The sequence below is a fragment of the Stegodyphus dumicola genome, chromosome 3 (genome assembly GCF_044657685.1).
Source record: "Stegodyphus dumicola isolate Sdum_Otavi_A_Nest chromosome 3, ASM4465768v1".
NCBI classification, from domain to species: Eukaryota; Metazoa; Arthropoda; class Arachnida; order Araneae; family Eresidae; genus Stegodyphus; species Stegodyphus dumicola.
In genome coordinates this window covers 269,710,577-269,736,353 of record NC_140770.1, presented here as the reverse complement: position 1 = coordinate 269,736,353, position 25,777 = coordinate 269,710,577, and the positions used below count along the sequence as shown (strand labels likewise).

At 33.0% G+C, this 25,777-nt stretch overlaps 2 protein-coding genes across 2 annotated transcripts in view; one reads left to right on the top strand and one right to left on the bottom strand.

Moving 5' to 3' along the window:
• LOC118193445 (alpha-aspartyl dipeptidase) overlaps nucleotides 1-633 on the bottom strand; it is a 29,872-nt gene extending 29,239 nt beyond the window's left edge. The window contains exon 1 of the mRNA XM_085814134.1: nucleotides 358-633. Within this exon, the coding sequence (XP_085670260.1) occupies nucleotides 358-542 (185 nt within the window). The 5' untranslated portion in view covers nucleotides 543-633. The remainder of the gene's footprint in view (nucleotides 1-357) is intronic.
• Nucleotides 634-1,148: 515 nt separating this feature from the next.
• Nucleotides 1,149-25,777, top strand: part of LOC118193446 (uncharacterized) — a 111,645-nt gene continuing 87,016 nt past the window's right edge. The window contains exons 1-2 of the mRNA XM_035364537.2: nucleotides 1,149-1,387; nucleotides 15,675-16,469. Of these exons, the coding sequence (XP_035220428.1) occupies nucleotides 15,923-16,469 (547 nt within the window). The 5' untranslated portion in view covers nucleotides 1,149-1,387; nucleotides 15,675-15,922. The remainder of the gene's footprint in view (nucleotides 1,388-15,674; nucleotides 16,470-25,777) is intronic.

The following is a 25,777-nucleotide window of genomic DNA, read 5'->3' as shown; positions in this document are numbered from 1 at the left end:
ATACTTTGGCCACTTCAGGCGAAATATTAATATCCTCCACTAAAGATTAACCAATAATCGGAAATATCACGTATCCTCCACTAGAGATTAACCAATAATCCAATTTACAGTCAGATTAAGAACAGGTACAATTGCAGCCGCACCAGGTCGCAGAAATTAACTGAGAATCAAATTTTAACGCACTGTGCGGCAGAATTTCGGAGCAACATAAACTGTACCGGGTGGCAAACAGCTTAACGACGGATTTGTTTGTACACTCAATAAAACAAGCAACTAATTCAAAAAATCAGCTCAATATTGTTAAAAGTACAACTATAAAATTTTTCTGCCATAAGTGATATATCTTAAATTACTTACTGCGTGAAAAATGATTTCACATACTCAGCGCACCATTCAAAGTAATCACCACCGTGTTGCTTAGAGTTGGATAATAAAAGCAAACGCGGACCGGCCATCTGTTTAGTTACAAGAACTTTTATATATATAAAAAATGAAAGTACAACTAGATCACAATCACTTAAATCGACAATAATAGTACACATGCGTGTTCATTAAAAACAAGACCATTTATCTCATTTTGTGAACTTATAGTCATGTGATGATATCGAAACAAATTCTACATCGTCTGCTTTCAGGTTAACTTGCGTCTTTTTCGTTGAAAATATTTTTATATAAAGCATGTTTATTTCTTTCAGTGTTTATTTTTTTTATTTGAAAGGATAGAAAATACAGAGAAAGAAATCCCCAAATAAATAAGTAAGTACAAAGTATTTTAAGATCATAATAATATGCAAAAATATGCGGAATACTTGATGCATAGAAAATAGCGTGAGTAATAATAAATTCTTTTCCATGCGTGAAGGCATGTAAAAATGAGCAATCATGAATCGCTGGTCGTAAATAAGCAATCATGATTCGCTGGTCATACAAATTTCTCTTAGAGCTTTTAGCTGAAATTTAAAATTTTAACTAAAGATAAAAATTTGTATTTCCAGCAGTACATTATATGCAATATTTTAACTTATGTTGCACAAAACACAATACATTTGGTAATATTATCATAATTTATAAAAATAAAAGTAATTTTTTTTCCCAGAAATCTCTACTTTTAAAAATATTTCGGTATTGTTTATACAAGAAGAAAAATGGCAACAACATAAATCTCGGCTGACAACAAACTGAAAAATTGATTTTGTATGAAGAAGTATGGAGGAATATCCTAGACGTCGTAAACCAATATATAAAAGAGCCCGTAAACTACCCTTTAGCCATCGATATCCAAAAATATTCTATTTCGGTGTGTTAGGAATTTCAGGTTTGATTTTCTTTAGTCGACCCATTTATGATATGATGTTTATGCCACCTACAATAGATCCATTGACATTAGGTACGTATAACTTTTATGTAATGCTTTATTATGTACATTGACTTGTCTACTGTGTAAGTTCTAGAAATATGTATCCTTGGTAGTATTATTAATCCACATTAATGAGGAATCTGGAACTATCGACAAATTGACTATTTATTTTTTTCATTCGCTACAATATTAAACGCTATCTTGCGTTCAAGTGATTTTGAAATTTTCGTAAAGTTGCGAATCATATTGTAACTTTCCATTTCTTTAATCCGCGTATGTTGTTGAAATTGCTTCTATTTTTGTTTTATGATAACTGTGAAAGGATTTGGGAAATGAACAGTTAAGTTTACATTAAAAAAATTCTGGCACAGCTTTAGTATTAGTCCTTTTTGGCAAGAAATTTGTTTGGCGACATTTTGGAGCGATAAATGTAAAATTATGATAACCTTGGTAACCCTAAATACTGAGCTAAAAAACATGCCGCCATTTCTGTCCACGTAACTTTCCGTTTGTGTTAGGAAAGCGCAATTAAAATATTTTTAAAAAAGCTTAAAATTTGATAGTTAAAACTGATGCTTTTAATATTACATCACATGAGTCTTGACATTTTTTCATATGTCAACTCTGCATATTATTTATTATAAGCTCCAACCCCCAAGAAAAAAAAAACATTTTTGGTAGCATGAGGTAAACTCTTTGTGTTTCCTTTGCTATGGAGATCAAAATTACCATGGTCTAAAAATACTTTTTTGCCTCATATTAGAACTATAGGGATGTGTAATTGCATGAATTCATAGGTTCAAATCAGGACCAAAATTATTGCTTTTATAACATTTTTATAATTTGACAGACTGTACAAAATATAATGTTGCTTAGATTATGGAATAGATTGCTTATAACTTACAGTTCTCAAATTTTGTAAATCTTACAACCTAATAGCTGTATATGAATAACCTTCACTGAGTATTATTACTTTTATTAATACTATGTTGACATAACAGTCGACTTTTTATTTTAAATTTTATGCCAATTTTCTACATTACTTAAACATTTTATCTAACAGAAATCTGAATTTTTTGTAATAAAAACTCTATAATAAAAGTAAGAGTACAATTTATATATAAAAATTTGACGACATGGCAAGCACTTAGATACTGATTTCAATGTCTTTAAATGTTATTATTATAAAGTTTAGATATATTCTTATTAAGATATACTTTTATTCTCTTATAAAGTTTAGATGTACAGAACATAAGGCACACTTTGTGCTTACAACTCAGTCAACCACTTGTGGCAAGATAACTTATGATAACAATTAAGTTCAAATGTAAAATTTAAATTCAAATAAATCAATTTAATGCAAAGTTGGTTAAAAACTTAAACGGCGTGGAATTCAACTATCGGCAATTACAATGCAAGACTGAAGCTACAAATCTTATCTTATCTAGCAACCTAGTAACGTGGCCTCGAAAGGCAAAACATGGTTTGTTTTACAAACTAAAAACTTTATTTAGATTCTGGTGGGAAAATGGATGGATGAAATTGATAGTAAAGATCCCAAGCATAAAATAACTCTGGTTACAAAGTAAAGAATGTTACATTATACTTTGTGCCGATTAATTATTCACTACATGAAATAGTGTAATGCATTTTTGTTTGCATCATATACAAATTATTTATTTTATTTAAATGCTGTCCAAAACTGAACAGGATTTTGCAAACATATTGACCATAATTTTCGACCTATAGATGCAACACTTCTTCACTTCAGAAGTAAGATTTAGAATTAAGAAATAAGAAAATAAAAGAGAATTATGAATAGAAAATAAATATATATGCTGGCTAGCAGAAGGATGCCTTCATAAAGTACTTTTTAAGAGAAACTGGCTCAGATTCACATTACATGTACGAAAAACCACAAAAACTCCCATATAGCCATATACCCTGAACTACCACTGTTCAGTGGCTTATCACTCCAACACTAGTGGATTCCAATGACTGTTCGAATTTTTCACAGAAATCATCATTTATGATGATTGTTGTATTATTACCATTGGTACAAAATTTACTCATTATGATAATTTAATTTTAGCTTTTAAATTATAAACATAAATTACTTGTAATAAATTTAGGGATTAAAAAATACACACTTCTTAATATTTTTACCATTTACAAAATTTAATCATTAAAAAGTATTTCTAACGCTGCTACAAAACTTGCTCATTATAATTTAATTTGATTTCCTTCACTTTGAAATACTTTTTTATTTTCTTTTAATAACAGAATCTAAGAAACTAAAGTAACATATACTACTAGTTTGAAATGCATTTATGAATCTCTTGTAAATTTCATTATTCATAACATAAAAATTAACCTTTTGTAAATTTTAAATATTAGCTAAGTACTAATATAATATAAATATTAACTAACTACTTAAAATATTAATGTTTAATACATTAATGTTATGTTTTGTAATTTAAAATATTAACCTTTTGTAAATTTCATTACTCATAACATAATTACTGCCATAAATTCATTTACGGTAGTGTTTCAAGAATTTATCATAGCAGTACTAGAAATGTTGAAAATTAGAGACTGTTTATTCTGATTAAGAGCTTATTTTTTATGATTGTTATTTAGTCTAGATCGGGTTTTGTTGACAATCCGCCATTTTTTTCCGATCTTCAAAGCTGGGTATACATTGGCGACCGAAGTTTGTCGCCAAATCAAAAAATCGCCAAAAGGACGAATACTAAAGCTGTTCCAAAATTCTTGTAAGAAAATTGTTTTGTTAGTTGCTCTTTTGAAAGAATATTAAAGTATATCAAAACAAAGTATGTAAGTTTAAATTTTAGTAGAGAGCGATAAGCTAATTTTTTCTTCTTGGAGAAAAAGAGCACAATAAAATAATAATAATAATTTTTCTTCATTATTATGGTAAAAAATAAATTAAAGAATACTGTGAAACTCTGAATTAAGAATATAAGTGAACATGTAATTGAATTTAAGCAAATGCATCTGGTAAAGGAAAAATAAATAAATCTGAAGACATGTAATTTGTGAAAAAAAAAAAAAAAATAAAAATATTGTGTGTGGGAGGAAAAATGTAGTTATAATTACATACTAGAACGAATGAGACCTAGGGTGGAGCTTCATAGCTCTGGCTTTTATCTTCAGGAATGCAGCAGCTGAAAGCAAGTACTTCAGATTAGTAGTCATATGTTTTACCTTTGCAATGAATAATGCAAAAGTAATAATTGAAAAAATAATTTAAATTGATTTTAATAATTGGAAGTGGTAAAAATAGAATACAGGACAAAGTCCGTGGTCCGAAATTCTTAGGACATTTAGTGATTCTGGATGGCGAAAATTTCTGGAATTTAGCTCATCATTTGAATTCGAAGGTCCCAATCATATTATGTTTTGGCTATGCAGGCCTTGATGTCAAAAGGGACAATTCTCGGCACCTGCACGTTTCCAGCAAACCCACGTAGCTAGGTTACCATTTTCACTTAGAAACGTGAAACAGTAATTGATTATCGTTCCGATTGGGATCACGTGATCCTTCAGAAGCAGAACTTTCACCTGATTGGTTGTTCTCTACCCGGAATTGATCTCCAGCCGAGACATTTTCGGTGAGGTTTGAAAACATCCTGCGTAGCCACTACATCGTTTCCATAGCTAGGCAGGACTTCGCTTCCAGTAGGCTCTTTTTTCTAAGAAACCTCCCGTTTAAACCTGTGCTACCAGAATCTCATTTCTCAGAAAAGTCTTGTATAGCAGGGACTGTCATTAGATGCAATAACCTCTTAAGATGATGTAAAATTAAAAATATAAAATAGGTTATAAAATAACGCAACATCTATTACCATAAAAAATTACAAAAATTGCAAGGTATTTATTTGTATTAAATATTTCTGTCAATGTGAATTATTTAAACTGTTTTATTTCTTACCCTAATACTTCTTTTTCTTTTTAATTTTTGGAAAGGCAAAATTTCTGTTGAGGTGAAATGTTCCACTGCTTAAGTTCTGTAATTGCCGTCTCAAGAATTCTCACTGAACTCTCAGTTGAATTCTTTTCATTCTCAGAGACTTCTTTATCACTTTCTTCACTATCAGTAGTGATATTTCTTGGAATTAAAACCGTATTACAGATTTTGTCGTCCGTTGTTTGATGAATGGGGCATTTTCTCCCAATAGTTATATCATCTGCATTTATGATCACTTCTTCATGAACTCCCATTAATTTAAAAATTGTGCCTTTTAGTTGTGATATCCGAAACCATCAAATTCATGGCTATCATCATCATGATGTCCAAAAATTATTTGAAGCTTTTTTTTTTTCTAACTATGTGTAGACATGGCTTCCTGTGACCGTGTTTGAAATGTAAAAGTGTAACGGAGGAAATGATGAACCCTCCTAATGCTGCAGATAATGTATGCAAGAAATGCTTATGAAAGTTAGTTAAGCTTTTACCTTGAAATTTTTAGATGAATTTATTTTTAAGTAAATATATTACTTCCCTGTTAATTTCATCCCAGTCGAAGATTGTGCACCAAATGTGATAACCTTGTAACATTTTTAGTTAACTCGCATTTTTTTTATTTTTGCTATAATTTCTTTTTTGAATAGAGAATTAATGAAGTCAGCTTTGGGCAGTGACGTTGACTTTCATGCTGTTTCTTTCGTAGCTGATATTAATTACCTAAATTGGATTTAGCATTTTGTTAACTAAGCTGCTTGCATGTTTAAGAAGTTTAAGCCAAAGCTTTTTTTAGGAATCTGCTTTGGTAAATTTCCAGCTGTCAATTACTTTTACTTTAACACTTTGTTTTTTTTTAATCCTGCAAGCAACAACAACTGATTTTGTAAAGCATAGGCTGTGCATTTGTTAAATTTAAATCAAAAGCTTTATTTTAGATTTTGACCTGCATTATAATTGTTTCATCAATCCTGGATGATAGATCATCCATTGGTCTACATGGAATTCTCAGGATTTCATACAGTGGTGACCAACATAAATAGGGTATGCTTGAAGACTCAACAACTTTCAGTTTAACCCCCCCTGCTAGGTTGCAAATTGAATGTGTATGGGTAAGCTTGATGGATGAGTTTGGATATATAGTAAATGGAATGTGATGAAGCTAGCCAAGTATCAGTTTTAATGGTAGAACTTCAAGACTTTTTTAGAAGGATTGGAAAACCACTTTCTGTTGTAACCAGTGGGCAAGCAGCAGAACATTCACATAGCAGTGTCTGTTCTAAAGTTGTGAGTTGGTTAAGAGGCATTGGGAAGTGTTTATCAGGTAAGCCCAGCAGTGAGACATAAATTTGATATGTATAAGGCTGCATTAGTGAAAGCATTCCCTGCAGCAAGAGAAAAGTTTGGTTGTAGGTAGAGCTGTTCAGAAAATATTAAATGTATGAGGAATTAATGACATCTATGTTTAGGAAAGTTGCTGCACTGAAGGAAACCAGATGGGGAAGTATTACAGTTGTGTATGCCAAGATAGCTACTGCATGTGCAGGATTTTCTTGAACTGAGATTTATTGATTCTTACCCCTCATAAAAGTTCTTGTTTTTTTTAATCAAAGTCCTTTTTATTAATATTCATGAATAAAACAATGCCTATAAGCTGTTGCAGATAGCCAAACAATTGTTCTTTCCCAATTCATTAAAGTTGCTAGTTGGTAACTTTTCATGAGGATGTACTCATACATATGTACAAGATAAAAAATATGTACCGTAATTTCCAGAAGAAAGGCCGCATCAGCGTAAACGCCGCACTCGAGAAAAATGGCGGGAAAAAAATTAAAATTGCACAGAAATGCAGCATCAGCATAAATGCCGCAATATATTAAATCGCGCGTGACATTGTTGTGGGCCATATAGATGCAAAAACTCAACCTAAGTCCTGATATATGACATATCAGTTAAGAAAAATGCATGAAATGAAACCATAACTCAAAAATAAATTAAAGGTAAGAAATGCGGAAAATATATTTACCTTCACGTATATACTTATATTTACCCACTAAAGTCCATATTTGTAATACTCCGACTATATTATAAAAAATGTTGGAACAACAATGTATTAAATTTGGATGACAAAAGGAAATTTTTAATTTTACTTACGAATTACAGCAAACTATACATCATATGAGGCCATCAAAATCTGATTCTTCACTATCTGAATTAAAAAAATTTAGTAAATCCTGATCTAAGTCTTCCAGATCGTCGCATTCATCCTCTTGGTTTACAGTCTCTTTATCTAAGGATATAATTTCAGCTTCTTTGAACCTTGCTATTATTGACGATGTTTCTACCGATTTCCACGCACTTCCTGCCCACTTTGCAATTTCTTCATAAGATGCTCTACGCAATTTACCGCTTTTGGTTTACGTATGCAATCCTTCACTCATCCAACACTCCCACCGCTTTCCGACTTCAGCTTTGAAGGATTTATTACCTGACAAATCTAACTGTTGTAAGATTTTATCAAACCACCAGGAATTATTGCTTCGGTTGTAGACAATTTTTGACATCTGGTTTTCACTGACTCAAAGAAATGAGCACGCATGGAATCCATTATCAATAACCCCTTTGGTTGGAAAAAAGATCCCATATGACACTGCCAAACTAACCACTCATATAACCACTATCACATGCCCATATAACCATATCACGTGCCCATATAACCACTCATGCATAATTGTTTCACACATCTAGCCGTTCTCGTTTGCACAAATAATTACGTCATTAGGAAAATCTCCCTTCAGAATAGTCTTTCGTTTAAAAATGATCATCGGCGTTAGCTTGTCACCGTTTGCAGCACAAGCTAACACACATGTAAATGACGTTCTTTCATGCCCCGTCATAAACACAGATACAGGTTTTGCACCAGTTTCATCAACAGTTCTGTTTGCAGTAGAGTCGAAAGCTAATGGTGTTTCATCCATATTTATTATCTGTGACCGAAGAAGTTTTTTTTTTTTTTTTTGTCAATAGTAACAGTCACATATTTTAGAAAAGATGACATTTTGTCCTGACAGTCCATTGGTAATTGTTGCCCGACTGTTGTTCTAGTACGCACAGAAATAATTTTTCTTTTCATAAATCGGCTACACCTCCTTCGAAATCATTTATGTTCATTCGTTTTGCTATAAATTTTGCTTGTAAGCGAATTTTTACAGTCGAAATTGCCATTCCCTGTCCTCGTTGCTCCTTTATCCAGTTTGCAAGGTCGTCCTCTAGATTTTGCTACTTTACAGTACCACTTCTTTGGGCTCGTTTCTGTTGTGGCATATTTTTAAGAAGTTCTTTTTCAGTTCTCCAACGTCGAATACATCTGTCGTCCACTTCAAACTCTCGAGCTGCTGCTTGATTTCCAATTTGTTCAGCACGTGAAATTACATTATGCTTAAAACTAGCAGTATAGCTTCTGTGCTATTTAGGGACATTTTCAGAAATTTTCTGCTGCCTTCTTACTTAAAAACTATTCAACAAGTACTTGTACCCAAACTGATGGGATCTGTATCTGGCAGAATGCCAAGAAAAATCCATTCATGCTGAAGGGGAAATACATCAGAGTTCGTTATTGCGAAGCAGGTGGAGTCGTGTCTGCCTTTGAAAAAAATTGTAGAAAAGGCAGGGGTGGGGAGAGGATGTATCTTGGAAGATTCATCCAATGGCAGAGGAGAGAGACTATTCAAACTGATGAGAATGTTGATTTGAAAGGGGGAAGAATGTTATTGCTCTGAGATCTCCTTTAGGGTGAATAAGGCATGTAGGTCGGTTCAAGGGAAAGAATGTAAACAAAATAACGTTCCCAAAAAGCAACTGAGTGGTCTTTTGTGTGGGAACAGCACCAGTCTATGCACAATGACAAGGCCATCCAAACTATGCACAATGACCATCATAGAAAATATTTTATTTTTAGTGCACCTAAATGCCGCATGGGTAGAAACGCCGCACACGCTGAAAATTTAAGTTTTAAACACGTAAACGCCGCGGCGTTTCTTCTGGATATTACGATAACTCTCAATTATACTTTAAATTAGCAATAGCCTCTTAATTCCTCTTTTAATTTGGACACTTCCCCTTCTCTATTCTAAAAACAGTAGTAGCTTTTTTGAAACTGTGATATCTGAAAATTAATTCTGCATTATGTCATCTTAAGCTTCTACATTGTGTATTGTTCTTAGCCAATCGGATTAAGGAAAAATTTAATTATAAATACTGCTGCAATCCAACTGTGCTGCGTTTTTTGCTGTCTCGGTCTCTAGCTTGTACATGGCACCCAGGTCGTCCATTGTATAAAGATGTGCTAAGTTTTTAAAATTGTGAGGTGTATACTGTACCCAGCGTCAGCGCAAAGGTTATCCGGCGCCTGCCTGCAAAATAGCTGATGTCACCCCCTTTTAAAATTTTTGTATAGGAGAAAGAAGTTTTAAAGAAAGCATTTGCTGATTTTTTTAACAGTTTATCGAGAATAACTTACTATTCTGTATTTCATATTTACAAATTTTTCTATAATTTCTTTTGCATCTATGTCCTCACAGATTTCGTTTTCAGTGGCAGGCAAATTTCACACCGAAATTTAAATTAAAAAATTCAATTCTAAATATTAAATATCTAATCTTTCTTTTAAAATAAACCATGACATCTGATAAATATAGAATAAAGATGAGAAGTTAAAAAAAATGAATCTAATGCAAAACTAAAAAAAAAAAAAAAAAAACTTTATCATAAAACTTTTTCAAGCAGCTGGGGAAGAATTAGCATCTTTCTATCAAATGATAAGGAAAAGTTTGACCGTGTGATCGGTCAAACTTAAATGCTTGCCAAGGGCTCCATGTGCAATGATCCCGATACCTCTCTCTCACCAAATACCAGCTAAATCTTACCTCAATGTATTTTTACACCACCACGATGGGACCGAAAACAAACAGATACCAGCTTACACCGAACGTGAACCACATAATAATCCCCTGTAAACATCTCCCCCAGCACATTCAACAGCTTTACGTGAAGTTGTCGTTCCCCTGTACATATCTTTCTTTCTGATGTCGCATTGTACTATTACATCTCCTTTTATAATTGAACTATTGTGAACTTCTAATGTTGATTTTTGTTTATTACTATCCTCAATCTTGTAAATGTTTCCAATGTTTTATTGCATTGTTGGTATTTGTTTTAATATATCACCTGTCAACAAAAGCCAGATTTGTAAAAGGCATCACAGCCAAAACCACTCATGTTTGAACATGTAATTCATAGACAATATCTAAAAATGGACTGTCCGCAGCCAAACTCCACTTCTCCAAAATTCTCACCAAGTTGGAATCAACAGATGTTGTCATGGAATAGTGGCAACAAACAGCTCGATTTCCCCGATGGAGGAAGACAACCTCTAATGTCTTAGCAACAGATAGAACTATTTTTGTGTGATATTTTGAAGTTCAATTTTCTATGTAAATACTATTCATATATTTTGAAGAAATAACCATTCAAAATACCCCTAAAATTAAGTTCATATGAAATGCTTTCTAGTTGAGCGGATTAAGATTTTCTCCAAAGCACGAGAGGGAGGGGGAACCATGTGTACCAGGGACGTAACCAAAAAATTTCAGAGAAGGAAAGTGCAAAATGTTTTTCTAATATTTACAACTGGCATGAATTCTACTCTGTGTTGTAAACCCAAGCTTAAATGACCAATGTAGACAATTTTGTTTTTAGCTTGAGGGAATTAATCAAATTTTGAAATTTCAATCAATAACGAAAAGGACAAGGTCTTCAGGGAATCTGATACAGCATTCCCCAGCAGGGTACAGGGCGAAGCTCCAGAAGTTAGCTTAATATTAAAAATCTAATTGAGATTTTCAATGTTTTACGAAAATAACTGAATAGAAAACTTCAGTTCTTTACCTCATGCCCCCCTGCCTATGTGCCTAATGGGTAAGCTCTTCAAGTGGCTTTTTATAGCTCTTTAACCTTTCTGTACAAACACATGCACGAACACTCCAAGATGCTTAATTGGGGAATCTATTCTTTAAATAAATTGTATAAACAGTGAGAATTTGGAAGACTATAAACTTTGCAACCCGCTTTTCCACAAAAGAGGAAAATAAATCCTCTATACGACCTGTGAATTTTCATCCATTCAAATCTTGTCCCCTTTTCCAACTCCCGTGAAGCAAATGAAAAGTTGGCACCTGTGTTCATTCTTATATATGGGAAAATGACAAATTTGCCCTCATAGAAACTGTTAATCACTTCCCCTCTTTCCCACCCTCAGAGAATTTTTTTGAAAAAAAGCCGTATTTCACTGCACACATATTAAATAAAAATATAATAAAATCTATTAAATAAGAATAAATAAGAAATTGTATAAAATAAAATAAAATAAGTACATACTTCATCAAGTGGATTTCTCTTTTCCAATAGTAGCAAAGTTATTATGCATTGAAAATGTTCTTCGCCAACCACTCAATAAATACGAAGAAAAAACGTGTAGATGATACGTAACATGGCTTTCTAGACACATGGAAAATGACCATTATATGGTACTAGGTGCGCTGAAGGTTATTTGAGTAGCGCACAACGTCTGCATGTGTAGTGGGTGTACGATTATTACCTAGATTAAACTTACTCACAGCGTGAATTCCCACTGCTTTTGAAACTCGAACTTCTTTGTGTGAAACTGTACCTAATGACTGATGGATGAGTGACAAGGTATTTGTGTGGGCTGGTGAGGAAAGGTGAGGGGTGCAAACACCCATGGTCCCTGTCCTGTGTAGCGTTCAAAATACATTTATTTTTCTTCCCCGGTCAGTGGACATGCTTTTGCATTAAAAAAAAAAAAAGAGAGCTCTGTGTGGTCGGCTGGTGGGCGCCTTTATATTGCGCAGCGCTCCTATATTGGTCAGCACTCGCCGGCCCTGACTGTGCCCAGAATTCTCTGTGAAGCAGATATTGTGTCTCCAAAAATACTTTATACAATAATAAAAATAACAATTGGATTCAGCCACGTCTGTCTGCAAGTCCATCATTCCACCTTTGCGGTAAATGTGTCCAAGTTACAACTATGCAGTAAACCATTGCTAATCCACTACAGCTATCACCTGCAAAGTTATATCAACTGTAAAATGAAAAAGTGAATTGGTGCTTTCCCTAGTCAAGATCTCATCTAATATAAAGTTATCTACAATTAAATAAATCATCACATGTATATTTTAACTTTAACTAGATATCTAACTCCCAAATCAATCAATCAAACATACAATTGTGTTTTTGTTTCTTTTGTTCTGATGAAAATTTTCTGTGAATCACTTAAATAATAGATTCAAAACAATTGTTCTCATCAGTGGCGGCTTGTAATAAGCACTGTGGAACTGCAGCACCCCCTATTTCCAGTTATTATTCTTTTTAATATTTAATATAGTGTGCCCTTTAGTCTTTAATTCTTTCTTTATACTTTTACAATACATAATATTTAAGCTTAATATCAGTAGCCATCCTCCACTTTGAGAAAGGTACAAAAGTCTTTGGAACTGCGCGCTTCACAGTTCCAACGACGTGGTGTTTGGCTGTTCTGCGCATGTGCACACAGAAAGCAGCACACGAACCGGGCAGAGAGAATAGCACTGTCGCTCTTGCAGTGCCGAAATTCTGGCATGTTGTTGGAAACGTGATTTCTTTTTACTTCGTGCATGTGGTATTCCTCCACAAGGTGGAACTTCATCATACGGAACATAAACAGAGTTCATGAAAATTTGGCACCTATAAAAAATTGCCTTTCTGAAATTCAGTCAACATCAAATGCAAAGCAACAACAACAAATGAAACAATTGTTCCTATTGCAAAAGCAACAGGAATTTTAAAATATCTAAATGGTGATAATTTCCAGTTTTGGTTAGAGCTTTTTTATCTGATGCCTCATTTTGAAATAATATACAACTAAATGCAATCCAGAGAAATTAGTGTGTTTAAAGTTAACGAATATATAACAAATTTCAAAACTGCTATTTTAGAATTAAGAAACTCAAACTACTGTGAGAATATTTGAAAGACACTGATGGCAGAAGCTAAGGAAATATGTGACTTTGTACTATGTATTGATATAATGCACATTCTTCCACTAAACACTTAGCAGCTGCTAAATTGTTAAACAAGAAATGCTTTGCTAGTTTTAATGAAATGCTTTGCTAGTTAGGAAAGAACATTTTACAGAAGAAAGTACTTACCACTGAAGCATATCCAATGATTGAAAAAAAAAAAAAAAAAAGCTTGAAACTGAGCTAAAAGTATTCTCTTGTCGGTCTGATATCCATGAATACTGCAAATTAATTGAGCTACAGAAATTTATCATCGAAAATAATCTAGATGTTCTTAGTGAAGTTACGAAACTGATAAAAATTCTCTTGAGAATTCCCATGACTACATCAGAGGCAGAACACTGCTTTTCAACATTGAAAACTTTTCTAGGAATTTGGAAAGACTAAATGCGTTTGCATGGTGTACTATAACAAAAAATTTCCTCAGTTGTCATCCAGAGATCAAGGAGAAAATTATTGATCTTTTCATGCAAATTAAAACAAGAAGAATGGATTTCATTTTTAAATGAATAGACAAACATTGAACTGTAACAATTTTGGTTAAAGTAATTAAGAAATGTTTAATTTTTTCCTTGAAAGATTTCATGAAGTTTCAAAATAAATTTTCTTTTTATAAATGTTTGTTTCCTTTTAGACAATTTTAAAACAAAGGTTAAATTTTTTTTGGAACAGCATCCCCACTAATTTTAGCCATTAGCCGCCACTGGTTCTCATTAGTGATTTTGCTGCAAAACACTGTATTTGTACAGAAATTTTACTTTAAATTCTTTTACTCTGTTAAATCCTACAAGTACATATTTTAATTGAGTTTTAAGGTAAAAAAAAAAAAGGTCAGGGAAAAAAATATAAAACCCGGTAAATTTGAAATAACAAAAAAGAGCACAATTTCTAATGTTTAGTTATTATGTGTTTAGAACCAAAATATTTTAAGATTTATACAATATTTAACCTTGTTCTGCAAGCAGAAATATTTTTTTAAGCGTGTCTAAAGTTTATCTGTTTTAATGATACTAACAAATGCTTTTAATTCAAAATACAATTTTGTTTTCAAAACGTATATGTTGTTTGAAGTAAGGTTAAACTGTAATTTTATGTGGTAGGATTGATAGGTATGTGAAAATTTGCTTTATTTTACATCAATGGTTTTTTTAATTCAGTGAATTCTGGTTATCAACCATCTTTAAAAATTATATTTTAAAATATTATACAGTCAAAAGTCGTTAATTCGGACACCCATAATCCGGAATGATCTATAATCCGGACCTGAAAGCTAAAAACTTTCTGCGCATGCGGCACGTCAACAAATGCGCATAGGCGTTTAAGCGTGTGCGCAAGACCTTTTACCACTGTGCATATGCGTGTGCACAAGCGCAGAATACGTTTTCACGTGCGCGTTTTATGTATAACGGACGGTATAATCTAAAATTATCTAATTATCTATTTCAGTTAATGTTGATGATTGCGTTGTTCCTTAATCTTTGAATTGGATCTGGCTTATTATTTTTTTGCAGACTGTAAGAGCAATTTTATAAAAGTAAACTTGAACTTTCGATTATGTCAAATAGAATTTCCCGATTCTGGAGCTTCCAAAGGATCGTACAAAACGAAAGTATGTTTCGATGTCCATCAAACAAAAAGTGGAATTGCTGCAAAAAATGGATAAAGACATGAAGAATGTGACAGAGAGGTTAGTGAAAACAAAAAAATTTCGATTGACAAGTTAGTCGGTATTCTCGGCACAACAATTAACGGGATTTGAACAGCGGAACTTTGTAACTGAACAAGAAATTGTGTCTGTTTATAGAATTAAAGAGAAAGTATTATCACATAAAACAAAGCAACTTAAAATAACTTACATTGAAAGAAATGTTTAATAAAGTAAACAAATAAATATTAAGCTTTTTTGTAAATTTTGATACCCTTTAGATTATAACTGTTCTTTATTTCATAAATTAAGATTTCATATTTTTAATTTTAGAATTTCTGCATGCCATCTTACGAGATTTAAACTGATGATCTATAATCCGGAAAAATCGATAATCCGGAATCGCCGAAGTCCCGACGAGTCCGGATTAACGACTTTTGACTGTATTTAGATATTTTTCAGTTCTATGATCTTTACTTAAATTTAACAGTGTTTTATTAATTAAGTATTTATTTAAAAATTAATTAGTAATGAATATTTTATTCCTTTCAGATCCGGAAACTCGCCAAAAAATGGTTAGAGAGCGCGGAAGTAAATTATCACCATTATTAGACTAGCTTTCCATTGTTTAGAACATTGTAGTTTTTACAAGTTACACTGTAGAACTATCTATAAATACATATTTTGATCTTTTATTGACTAATGTTAACTTTTGGCATTTTTTTTTTACTAATCCTTAGTTTCTGATACAAAGGAATTTTTGAAGTTATGAGCAATTAGATATATTTAAGTGTCATTATATGAATAAATTAAAAATGTTACAAGTACAAGATTCACCTAATTTAACTGACTTATCTCATGAGTTATTGTGTCAAATTATAAAATATCTCCCTCTAAAAGAAGTTCTAGCATTGTCTACATTATGCAAAAAGTTGTCAGCTGCAGTAGGCATGCATCTTTGTTTATGCAAAAGTATTGATTTTTGCCAAGATAAAATATATGGCTACATGCCTGCATCTATCACTGATGATCACATGCATTCTTTGTTGAAAAAGTGTCCACATTTAGAGACAGTATATGGACTGCATCCATTAAAAGTAGAAAGACGTCGGTTGCGGAAAAGATCTGCACTCACTGTACCAGGAATTATTGAAGCATTATGTCTGTGTTACAACTTGAAAGCGATAGAAACATGTGATTTGAAATTACTTGAAGCAGTAATGCAAGTTCTTCCTCAGCTTGAAATCATTGGAAATTTCCGGAATAGAGATGGAGTATTTCCTCCTCATGCATCTCAAAGACTGAAATTACAACCTTATCCCAGAATTTCATCTCTGCATTTGATTGGTAAGGTCTAATTTTAATGAATTATTTTTTATAATTTATTAATTTAAATTAAGCTTTGTATTTAAATAATTTATTTAAAAATTAACAATTTAAATCTATAATATTTTTGGATAGTTGATATTAGTTTTTGTAGCATTTAATCAATATTACTTTAAATAAATGCATTATTTGGGGCTTAAAATATATGCATCTCAACCAGTGACCAATTTTAAAAACTGAAAACCCATAGTAAAATGTTTTATGATGTCTTCCCTCCTCCCTACTTTTGTATTACAGCATATGCTACTAATGCCAGTTACTTAAATCATTTTGTAAAATAGACAAATATAATCACATTTGCTCAATAGAATTGATATTCAGGTAATTTTCTGACTGTAGATGCCTAATATCACTGTTGTGTTCCTTAAACCGTAAACAGATTATTACATTTTAACCTTTGAGTGACATGACTGTCTTTATCCAGTCATGAGATAGATTGCTTCTTGAGTACCTTGTTATTTAAAGCATTTTGTTTTCTTTGACTTGTTATTTTGGCTTGCGTTGCGGCAATTTTTTTGGCCAAAAATCGCCGCTACACAGGCCAAAATAACAAGCCAAAGCATTGCACAAACTCGGTATCCATGTACCACCAAAAATCGCCAAGTTTCGCCAAGGGGTACCCTAAAATGTACTTTTACCCACTCTTTTTGTTTTAAACTTTATTGCTAGTAAGTAATGGAAGATAATAGAAAGGTGATTGCTATCTAGTTAATCACTTTGATCTCCACTCTGGCACTTCAAGTAACAGATAAACACGCTTCTGGTTATAGCAATCAATTACATCAGTAATAGCCAAATTCTGTATACACTAAGAATAGTTTAAAACGTGTGCTAGATAAGTCTATTTATATCAGACATTACTTATTTATATTTTCTGTTGTCTGCATTCCAATGAAAATTTGATGGCTCACTGGAAAATTTGTGACCTGGTGAAAGCATTTTCTTGACTAACTTTATGGCTCATAATTACTGTTCTGTCCTTTCAAACAAACAAACAAAAAAAAAAAAAAAAAAAGAAGAGACAAAAAAATAAATAAATAAATAAATAAAATAAAAAAAGACCTTCTATGACAAAAATCTATATGGCTGATATTTACATCTCACAGCCAGCAGATACTATTCAGCAAAATGAAGATCAAATAAAGCGTATGTATTCATGAGCAATCAAACGTGTGTGAGTTGTTTACTGTCCCATAAAACACTCGGTAATGTACCTAAAACACATTAATTATGCCAACTCTAGAAATTAGGTGGTGCACATCATGAGTTTGTTTTATGTGATTACAGCAAAGCCTTGAGGGATATCTGCCTAACAGGAGGGATCCCTTTGTAAACGATTTTTTAAAACTGGCTCATATACCAGTTACAAATGGGGAAAACCAAGAAAACACCCATGCAGCCAGCCCATTCACAGTATTCTAACCTGAGACAGAACTACCAGTGTTCAACGACGCTTCGGCCACTAGTAGGCCCGTGCACTTAATTGGAAAGTATAATTCATTATGTAAACTGATATGAAGGTGATAATCAGTTGAGCACTGTTTTAAGTAATCAAATGTTATAAATACACAGCTGTTACATTTCTTATTATTTATTAGTTATGTTTATATTACGTAGATCATACATATGATATAATTATGAATTAACCCAATAACAAAATGTGCATACTCTTTAGTACTCAAATGCTCATCAATTATTTTTCAATTGATTATTACATAGCCATAATAATTTGCAAAGAAATGATGACTACAGGTGCTGCCAATTACATGATCGTTATATGAATTAAAAGTAATTTCAAATAAACTTTTTGGCAATGTTTATTTTTGTATTCATACATATATATATACACATAAGTCATATATTTACATACAGATAGAGAGATGCGATGGTTTAGAAGTTGTTAATATATATTTATTAGTAAAGTCTAGATTTATATTAATGAATGTATATACAAATGTTTTTCATCATGCATAATAGTAAATCCATAAATTTCCAATGTTTCAATATGTAGCATTTACAATAAAAGTATAGTTTCTAATGTATTTATAATCCAGAAAGTATTTCATTAATAACATGAAAATAATAGACAAATTTTCATTATTACATAAGTTATGCTTTTCTTTTTTTATGCATCTTTTATGCTCTTTAAAATGTGTCACTGATTATGCAATTAACAATTTAAAAGATAAGCAATTAGGAGAAAAGCTGTGCATATACAAACGGATTTAAAAAAATTATTCAACTTAAATTTAAGAAATAAAATTCTATTATATAACAGTGATAATACACGATCAGCATGAAATACGACAAATTTGGCGAATTTTTGGCGGCGAACAATTTGTAAACAAATCCGAACTGCAAGAATGTCGTAAACTCTGAAATTTCCTTAGATTATATATTTAATGAATATATAAACATTTTAAAAATGACTCAGGCAGTTATATTACAACAAAACAGCAATAATTAAATCAGCCTCTATTTCCACCATCCATGACTTCACAGTGAAAGCCATCGCCATATTGAAAGTTACCCGTGATCCTTCAGAAGCAGAACTTTCGTCTGATTAGTTAAACGTTCGAGGAACACGTCTTCAGCCGGAACATTTTCGGAAAAGTTTTAAAATGTTGCTCGTAGCCGGAACATCTTCCTTCTAGCTAGACGAAACATTTCTCGGAAGCCTCCCGCTTAAAGCAGTGCTACTAGAATTTAGTTTCTCGGAATTGCCCCGCATAGCCGCGCGCGTCCCTAGAAGTGATAGCCTCTTAATTTTGTAGCAGATCATAGTTTAATGAATCACAAACAAGACACAATAAGCAACCAATCAAAAATAACATAAAGAAAATATAAACAAATAAAAGAGGATTAAGTTTCAGAATGCACCAGACAACAGTAGATAATAATGATAACAGTGGTACTTTGTAGTGGTGGTATTAAGGGTTTTCAATTTTTGTTTATGTGGTACGCATTAGTCAAAAGGTTTAGAACCGCTGCTCTATGCCTTCCTTATGCATGAAGCCATGAGCAACAAGCCTGGCTTTGTAGATCCCATATGTTGTTATCTTCCATAGATTTCGTTTCCTCTTCCATAGTTTTGATTGTTCTTTTGGTAGATTTATGATATCCTCAAATGTCAGAGTGTCTTGTTATGCAAACATCACTTGATAAGTCTCAGGATTAGGATACCTGGTTGTGTCTTTTCTCTTATAGATTTTCTTTGTTCCTCCTTATTTGCAGCATTTAATTCGCCATTATCAGTGTTTGTAATTGATTTGTTTTCAATTTTCATGTCATCATTGTCATTTTTAATTAAATCAGAACTATTGGGAATGTATTTTTGATTTTCTGCTTTCTTATTTTCTTCATTAAATTTAATATTTTTGGAAACAATGATGCATCTTGTTTCTGGAATCATTAAATGATATCCCATTGTGGAATAACCTTTTAATATCATTTTGACAGATTTTTCATCTAGTTTCTATCTTTGGGATGGTGGCACAAGAGTATAAGCATCACAGCCAAATACATGCATGTTTGTCAAATCAGGATTTTCACCATACTTCAGAAAAAGGTACAGGATTGTCAATTGAACTATTTGAAAGCTGTAAGTACCACTTCACCCAAAGGAATTTTGGTAAATTTGCCTCAAGTATCATTACTCTAGCTTTTTCCAGTACAGTTATATTTGCTCTTTCAGCAACACCATTTAGAAAAGGTTTATAGGGAGGTGCGGAATCTGTTTTTACACCTGCTCTTTTAGCAACTTCATAAAGATCTCCACTGAACTATTCTTTGGCATTGTCACAGCACAGTTTTGTGACAGTTGGATTCGATTTAAAGAACAGTTTAAGTTCATCAACAATGTCCCTTTTTTCTTTTGAGCAGTCTTATTTCCATAAATGGCGAGTAGTCATCAATTATAGCCATGAAATACTTTTCCCCATAGAGTGTTTAAGGTTCTATTGGACCACATATATCAGTGTGTATAGTTATATACGGTTTGGATTCTTTTATGCGAGGACCCTTTCCTATAGGCAATGCACTTTGTTTGGCTTAAACGCATACTTCACAAAATGGTTCTTCTGCAGGAAGATTCATTAGTTTAAATTTTTTATCACAACAGTGTCCTAGTTTTCTGTGCCATAAATCATCATTCTCTGCTGCTAAAATTGTAAATAGATTTGGTGAAAAATCACTAAAATATTGTCCGCCTTTGTCTAGATGTCCAAATTTAAAACATTCGTTTTTGTTTTCAATGTACACTATTTCATTTAAAAAAATTATGCTCAAACCTGCTGCTTCAACATTTTTGACAGAAATTAATTGTCTGTTTCATTTCGGAACTTAAAGAACATCTTTTAACATTATTTCAACACCATTCTTAGTTTTACCGTAAATGTCACCAATTCCTTCCACTTCTAAAACCACCGATTTAGACGTGCATTTAACAGTTCCACTCTTAGGCTGAATTGAGGTAAGCCATTCCTTGTGAGAAGTTGCACCAGAATCAATAATAAATTGATCACGCACAAGATTTCCAGCCATAGAAGATATTGCAGATGATGCATACTTATTATTATTTGAATTTGATTACTTTTCTGGATTATAAAAACATTTACTTTTGAAATGACCAGTTTTCCCACATCTATGGTAAACGCAGTTCTTTTTTCTACAGAATTTAGCAAAACGTCCTTTTCTTTTGCAATATAAGTATAAAACAGTTCTTTATGGGCACTAATAAAAACAGAATTGCCCATATTTGGTGTAGAATACTTATTTTCATTTTTATAATCAAACATAAGGGATTCAGAATCAATAAGTCTGTTTGTAACAAAATCCAAACTCAAATTATCACTTGGTTGATTTTCTAGTGAGCCTTAACATTTTCATATTCCTTTGGCAGTGACATTAAAATGTAAATAATAACATCAAAGTCACTTACTTCAGATCCAGAGATGTGTAGATTACTAACCAAGTTCGTTACGTTGTTGATATGTTGTCTCGACACAGCTTTAGATTTTCTTATGACAGCTAAACGTTTACGCCTAAAAATCCGACTCACTGCTCCTTTAGCATAGCTTGCAGTTTCTTCCATATTTAACATGCCGTGTCTTCACTTTGAAGAAATGCAAGAATATTATCACTTAAAAGCACAGGAATTAAGGCGTAAGTTTTTTTTGATTTCAAAACGTCTGCAATTCTGTCCGCAGTTGTTTCTGTTTCTAAAAATGTCCGTAGCGTATTCAGAAACTAAGTACCGTTTCATTCTAGTGCCGTCGCAGCGCTGTGGTAGGCGTCCCGTGCATTTGCACTAGTCTTTCTTGTTTACTGACTTTCAATTGTCGCCATTTTGGTTGCTCTATGTTGTGTTTTCAGTTTGCTGTGCACATTCAAAATGTTTAAGACAATTAGTTCTCCCGCTGACTGTGAGATTCGTGCTGTGATTAAATTTTTGAACGCAAGGAATGTTAAACCGACCGAAATATATCGTCAAGTGACAGAAGTTTACGGTGAATACGCGATAAGTGATGGAATGGTGAGAAAGTGGGTAAGAATGTTTAATGCAGGTCAAACAAATGTCCACGCCGAGGCTCAGAATTGGTCGGCCTTCTGTTGTCACCGATGATTTGGTAAGGAAAGTTGATGAAGCAATTCATGAGAACAGATGCTTCACAATGACAGCTCTTTCAGAGGCATTTCCACAAATTTCACGTGCTGTTTTGTTCGAAATTGTGTCTGACCGCTTGAATTATCGCAAACTGTGTTCCCGATGGGTTCCAAAAATGCTCACTGATGTTCACGAAACAAAGCGACTTGGTAGTGCCCTGACATTTCTCACGCGGTACAGTGATGAGGGAGAAAACTTTTTAAACGAAATTGTGACAGGTGATGAAACTTGGGTGTGTCATTTCACACCAGAATCGAAACAATCGATGGAGTGGAGACACACTCATTCTCCGAAAAAACAAAAGTTCAAAGTGACAATGTCATCACAAAAAATCATGTGCACTGTTTTCTGGGATAGGAAAGGCGTTTTGCTTACTGAATTTCTTCCCAGAGGTGAAACCATTAATGCGGCACGATATTGTGATACTTTAAAAAACTAAGGCGTGCCATTCAAAACAAACGAAGAGGAATTCTCAGTAAAGGAATTGTGTTGCTCCATGACAATGCTCGGCCCAATACTGCTGGTGTCACTCAATCGTTAATTCGACAGTTCCATTGGGAGCAGTTCGATCACCCGCCGTACAGCCTGGACTTGGTGCCGTCCGACTATCACTTGTTCCTGCACATGAAGCGCGAGCTTGGTGGCAAGCGCTTTGGATCTGATGATGACACGAAAAATGCTGTGGAATCGTGGTTATCGAAAATGGTGGGAAGTTTCTTTGACGATGGTATACAAAAACTGATCACCTGCTATGACAAGTGTTTGATCATTGGCAGAAACTATGTTGAAAAATAGTTTAAGACATGTATTTTCATGTAAAAATAAAATTGCATTCGAAAAAATTGTTTTACTATTTTTTTTTTCAAAACGGTACATAGTTTCCGAATACGCCTCGTATACAATTCCTTTGTTGTAAATACTGCTTGAACACTTCAACATCAGACAGTAAAGTTATTAACACTATCAAATGGTACAACACCAGAAACTTCTTTTTCACTTCCTCTTGAAAAAACCATCATTCACGAAAAACCAAAACAAAATCAAAATCACACCAACGATAAATTATGGCACTGACATAGAAAGTTAGATGAAAAAAATGGTCAGCGAATTCCAACTCTTGACAAACCACGCTCTGCTGTTGAACATTTAAAACGTTGTGGGTTCGAAAAACAAACATTTATTAAGCCGAGTAACACGCAGAGCAACATACAGAGTAAGAAAAAGTTTACAGAGGTTTTATATACAGTACAAAGTCCAAAATTCGGACGTCCATTATCCGGAATGATCTAAAATCCGGACTTCAAAGACGTAAACATTTTTTTCAAAATTAATGCTTTACGCATGCGTATTTGATTTTTTCTTCCATAATAAAACCTGTGGAGATTTTCACTTAAAAATTCCGATTCTTAATTTCACTTAGGCACTAAATAAAATACCTCGTTATGGAAAAACAATCATGTAAGCATAAATTTGTGAGATTAATAATTTGGCTCCGTAGCTAGATACCTACTTGTCATACATCTCAAACCGAAACATTCACCTATTTTATATCCCTGACGCCGACCTGGCGAGTCATTATTTATTATATTTTGCTTTCATCACTGCATGTTTATCAATACATGACAGCTTCAGTTATAACTCAGGCTGTGATGTCTAAACTTTTTTAATATTTGTAACTGAATAACAAGAGTATGGCAACCTTTTATCCTAACATTATACTTGGCAATGATTGTAGATTTTTAAATGCTCTAAGAAGTGTTGACGAGGAAAAATTCAACAAAAATTTCTTTTCATATGCTAAAAATAGATTTTGTTAATGAAACTCATAAGCCAAAAGTGCTATTTTTATTTATTATTATGCTGTTTTAATTAAGAATAACTGATATCTTATTCACCATAAACCCAGAAGCGGCGGCAGAATATGTTGGCACTGGACAACAGAATTTAGGGAAGATGAAATTTTTGGAATTTGGGGAAGCACCGAATGGCAAAATTAAGAGATGAGAAGTTTTTATGATTTAGGGAAAGCACTGGGATCCAAAATTTAGGCATGGTGAAAACTTGGGAAAGTGCTTTGTAGCAGAATTTAGGATCCGAAGAGACTGCACCAAGCAGTATCGAGCACCGGCCCTAGATAAAAAGTATATGTGGGAGTTTATTTATTTAGGACTCATATTAGTTTGAAGCATGAACAAGAGATAAACGTAGGTATAGTAAATAACTAATACAATTCAGGCCTTATTCAGTACGCAATAGGAGCAAGACAAAATTTAGGGAAACAATTTGGCTTTCATCGCCAATCTTGTGATACGCAGCCATAATGTATAACGGACGCTGTTAAGGTAGGCTAAAATTACCTTTACTGATTCTAAGGCATTTGTATTAATTTAGCAGACTGCACTGCTCCCTGGTATTCTAATTTGATCCAGCTTATTATTTTTTGCAGACTGTTATTATTACAGCAATTTTCTAAAAACTGCTTGAACTTTTGATTATGTCGAAAAGAGTTTCCAGTTCTGGAATTGCTAAAGGATCTACAAAGTGAAACCTTGTTTCGATGTCCGTTAAACAAAAAGTAGAATTGCTGCAAAAAATGGATAAAAGCATGGCCGTCTCAGAATTATGCAAGGAGTATGGCATTGGAAAGTCCACTGTATATGACACAACAAAAAAGAAAAAGGAACTTTTTGAATTTTTTGTAGAAGCATCTTAAACAACTTACATTGAAAGACATGTTTAATAAAGTGAACAAATAAATGTTAAGCTTTTTGTTTTGTAAATTTTGATACCCTTTAGATCAAAGCTGTTCTTTATTTCATAAATTACGATTTCATATTTTTAATTGTATAATTTCTGCATGCTATCTTACCAGATTTAAATTGATGATCTATCACCCGTAAAAATTCCAAATCCGGAATCGCCGAAGTCCCAACCAGTCCGGATTTCGGACTTTGTACTGTATGAGTTTACAGCAGATAATGGTGTAACGAATCACAAACAAGACACAATAAACAACCAATCAAAGATAACATAAAGAAAATATAAACAAATAAAATAGGATTAAGTTTCAGAATACATCGGCATTTTAAGTTTGATACCTTTACTGAACTTTACTCAACTTTGATACCTTTACTCAACTTCCTCTCACATTTTCTTGCCAGAATGTAAATTTAAAGGTAAGTGACGTGCATACTTAAGTGGATGAATCTCTTCAGGACAGTTTTAACTGCGCATTAAGCTGATAAGACATTTTTCCCCCTCCGCTCATGAAATTTTGCTGTTCTACTTGAATATTGAGTGAGTATGTTCTTTTCCTTCTTATTGTTATACTCTAGCTGAAAGGGCATTTACAATCTATGGATTCTTGATTATCTTTACAACTGACTCTTGGCTGACAGTATGGAAAAGAATTCGGATGTTCCACTTAGGATAATGCATAAAGCGTTATCACTTGAAAAAGATATTGCTGTCTTAAATCAGCAAATTATTGAGCGAAATAATATAGTTCCTGCAGAGGAACAAGAAAAAATGCTTCACTCATTAAGACTTAATGATTATTACAACTCTGTTTTATCGAACCCTAACACTGAATGGATTATGCATA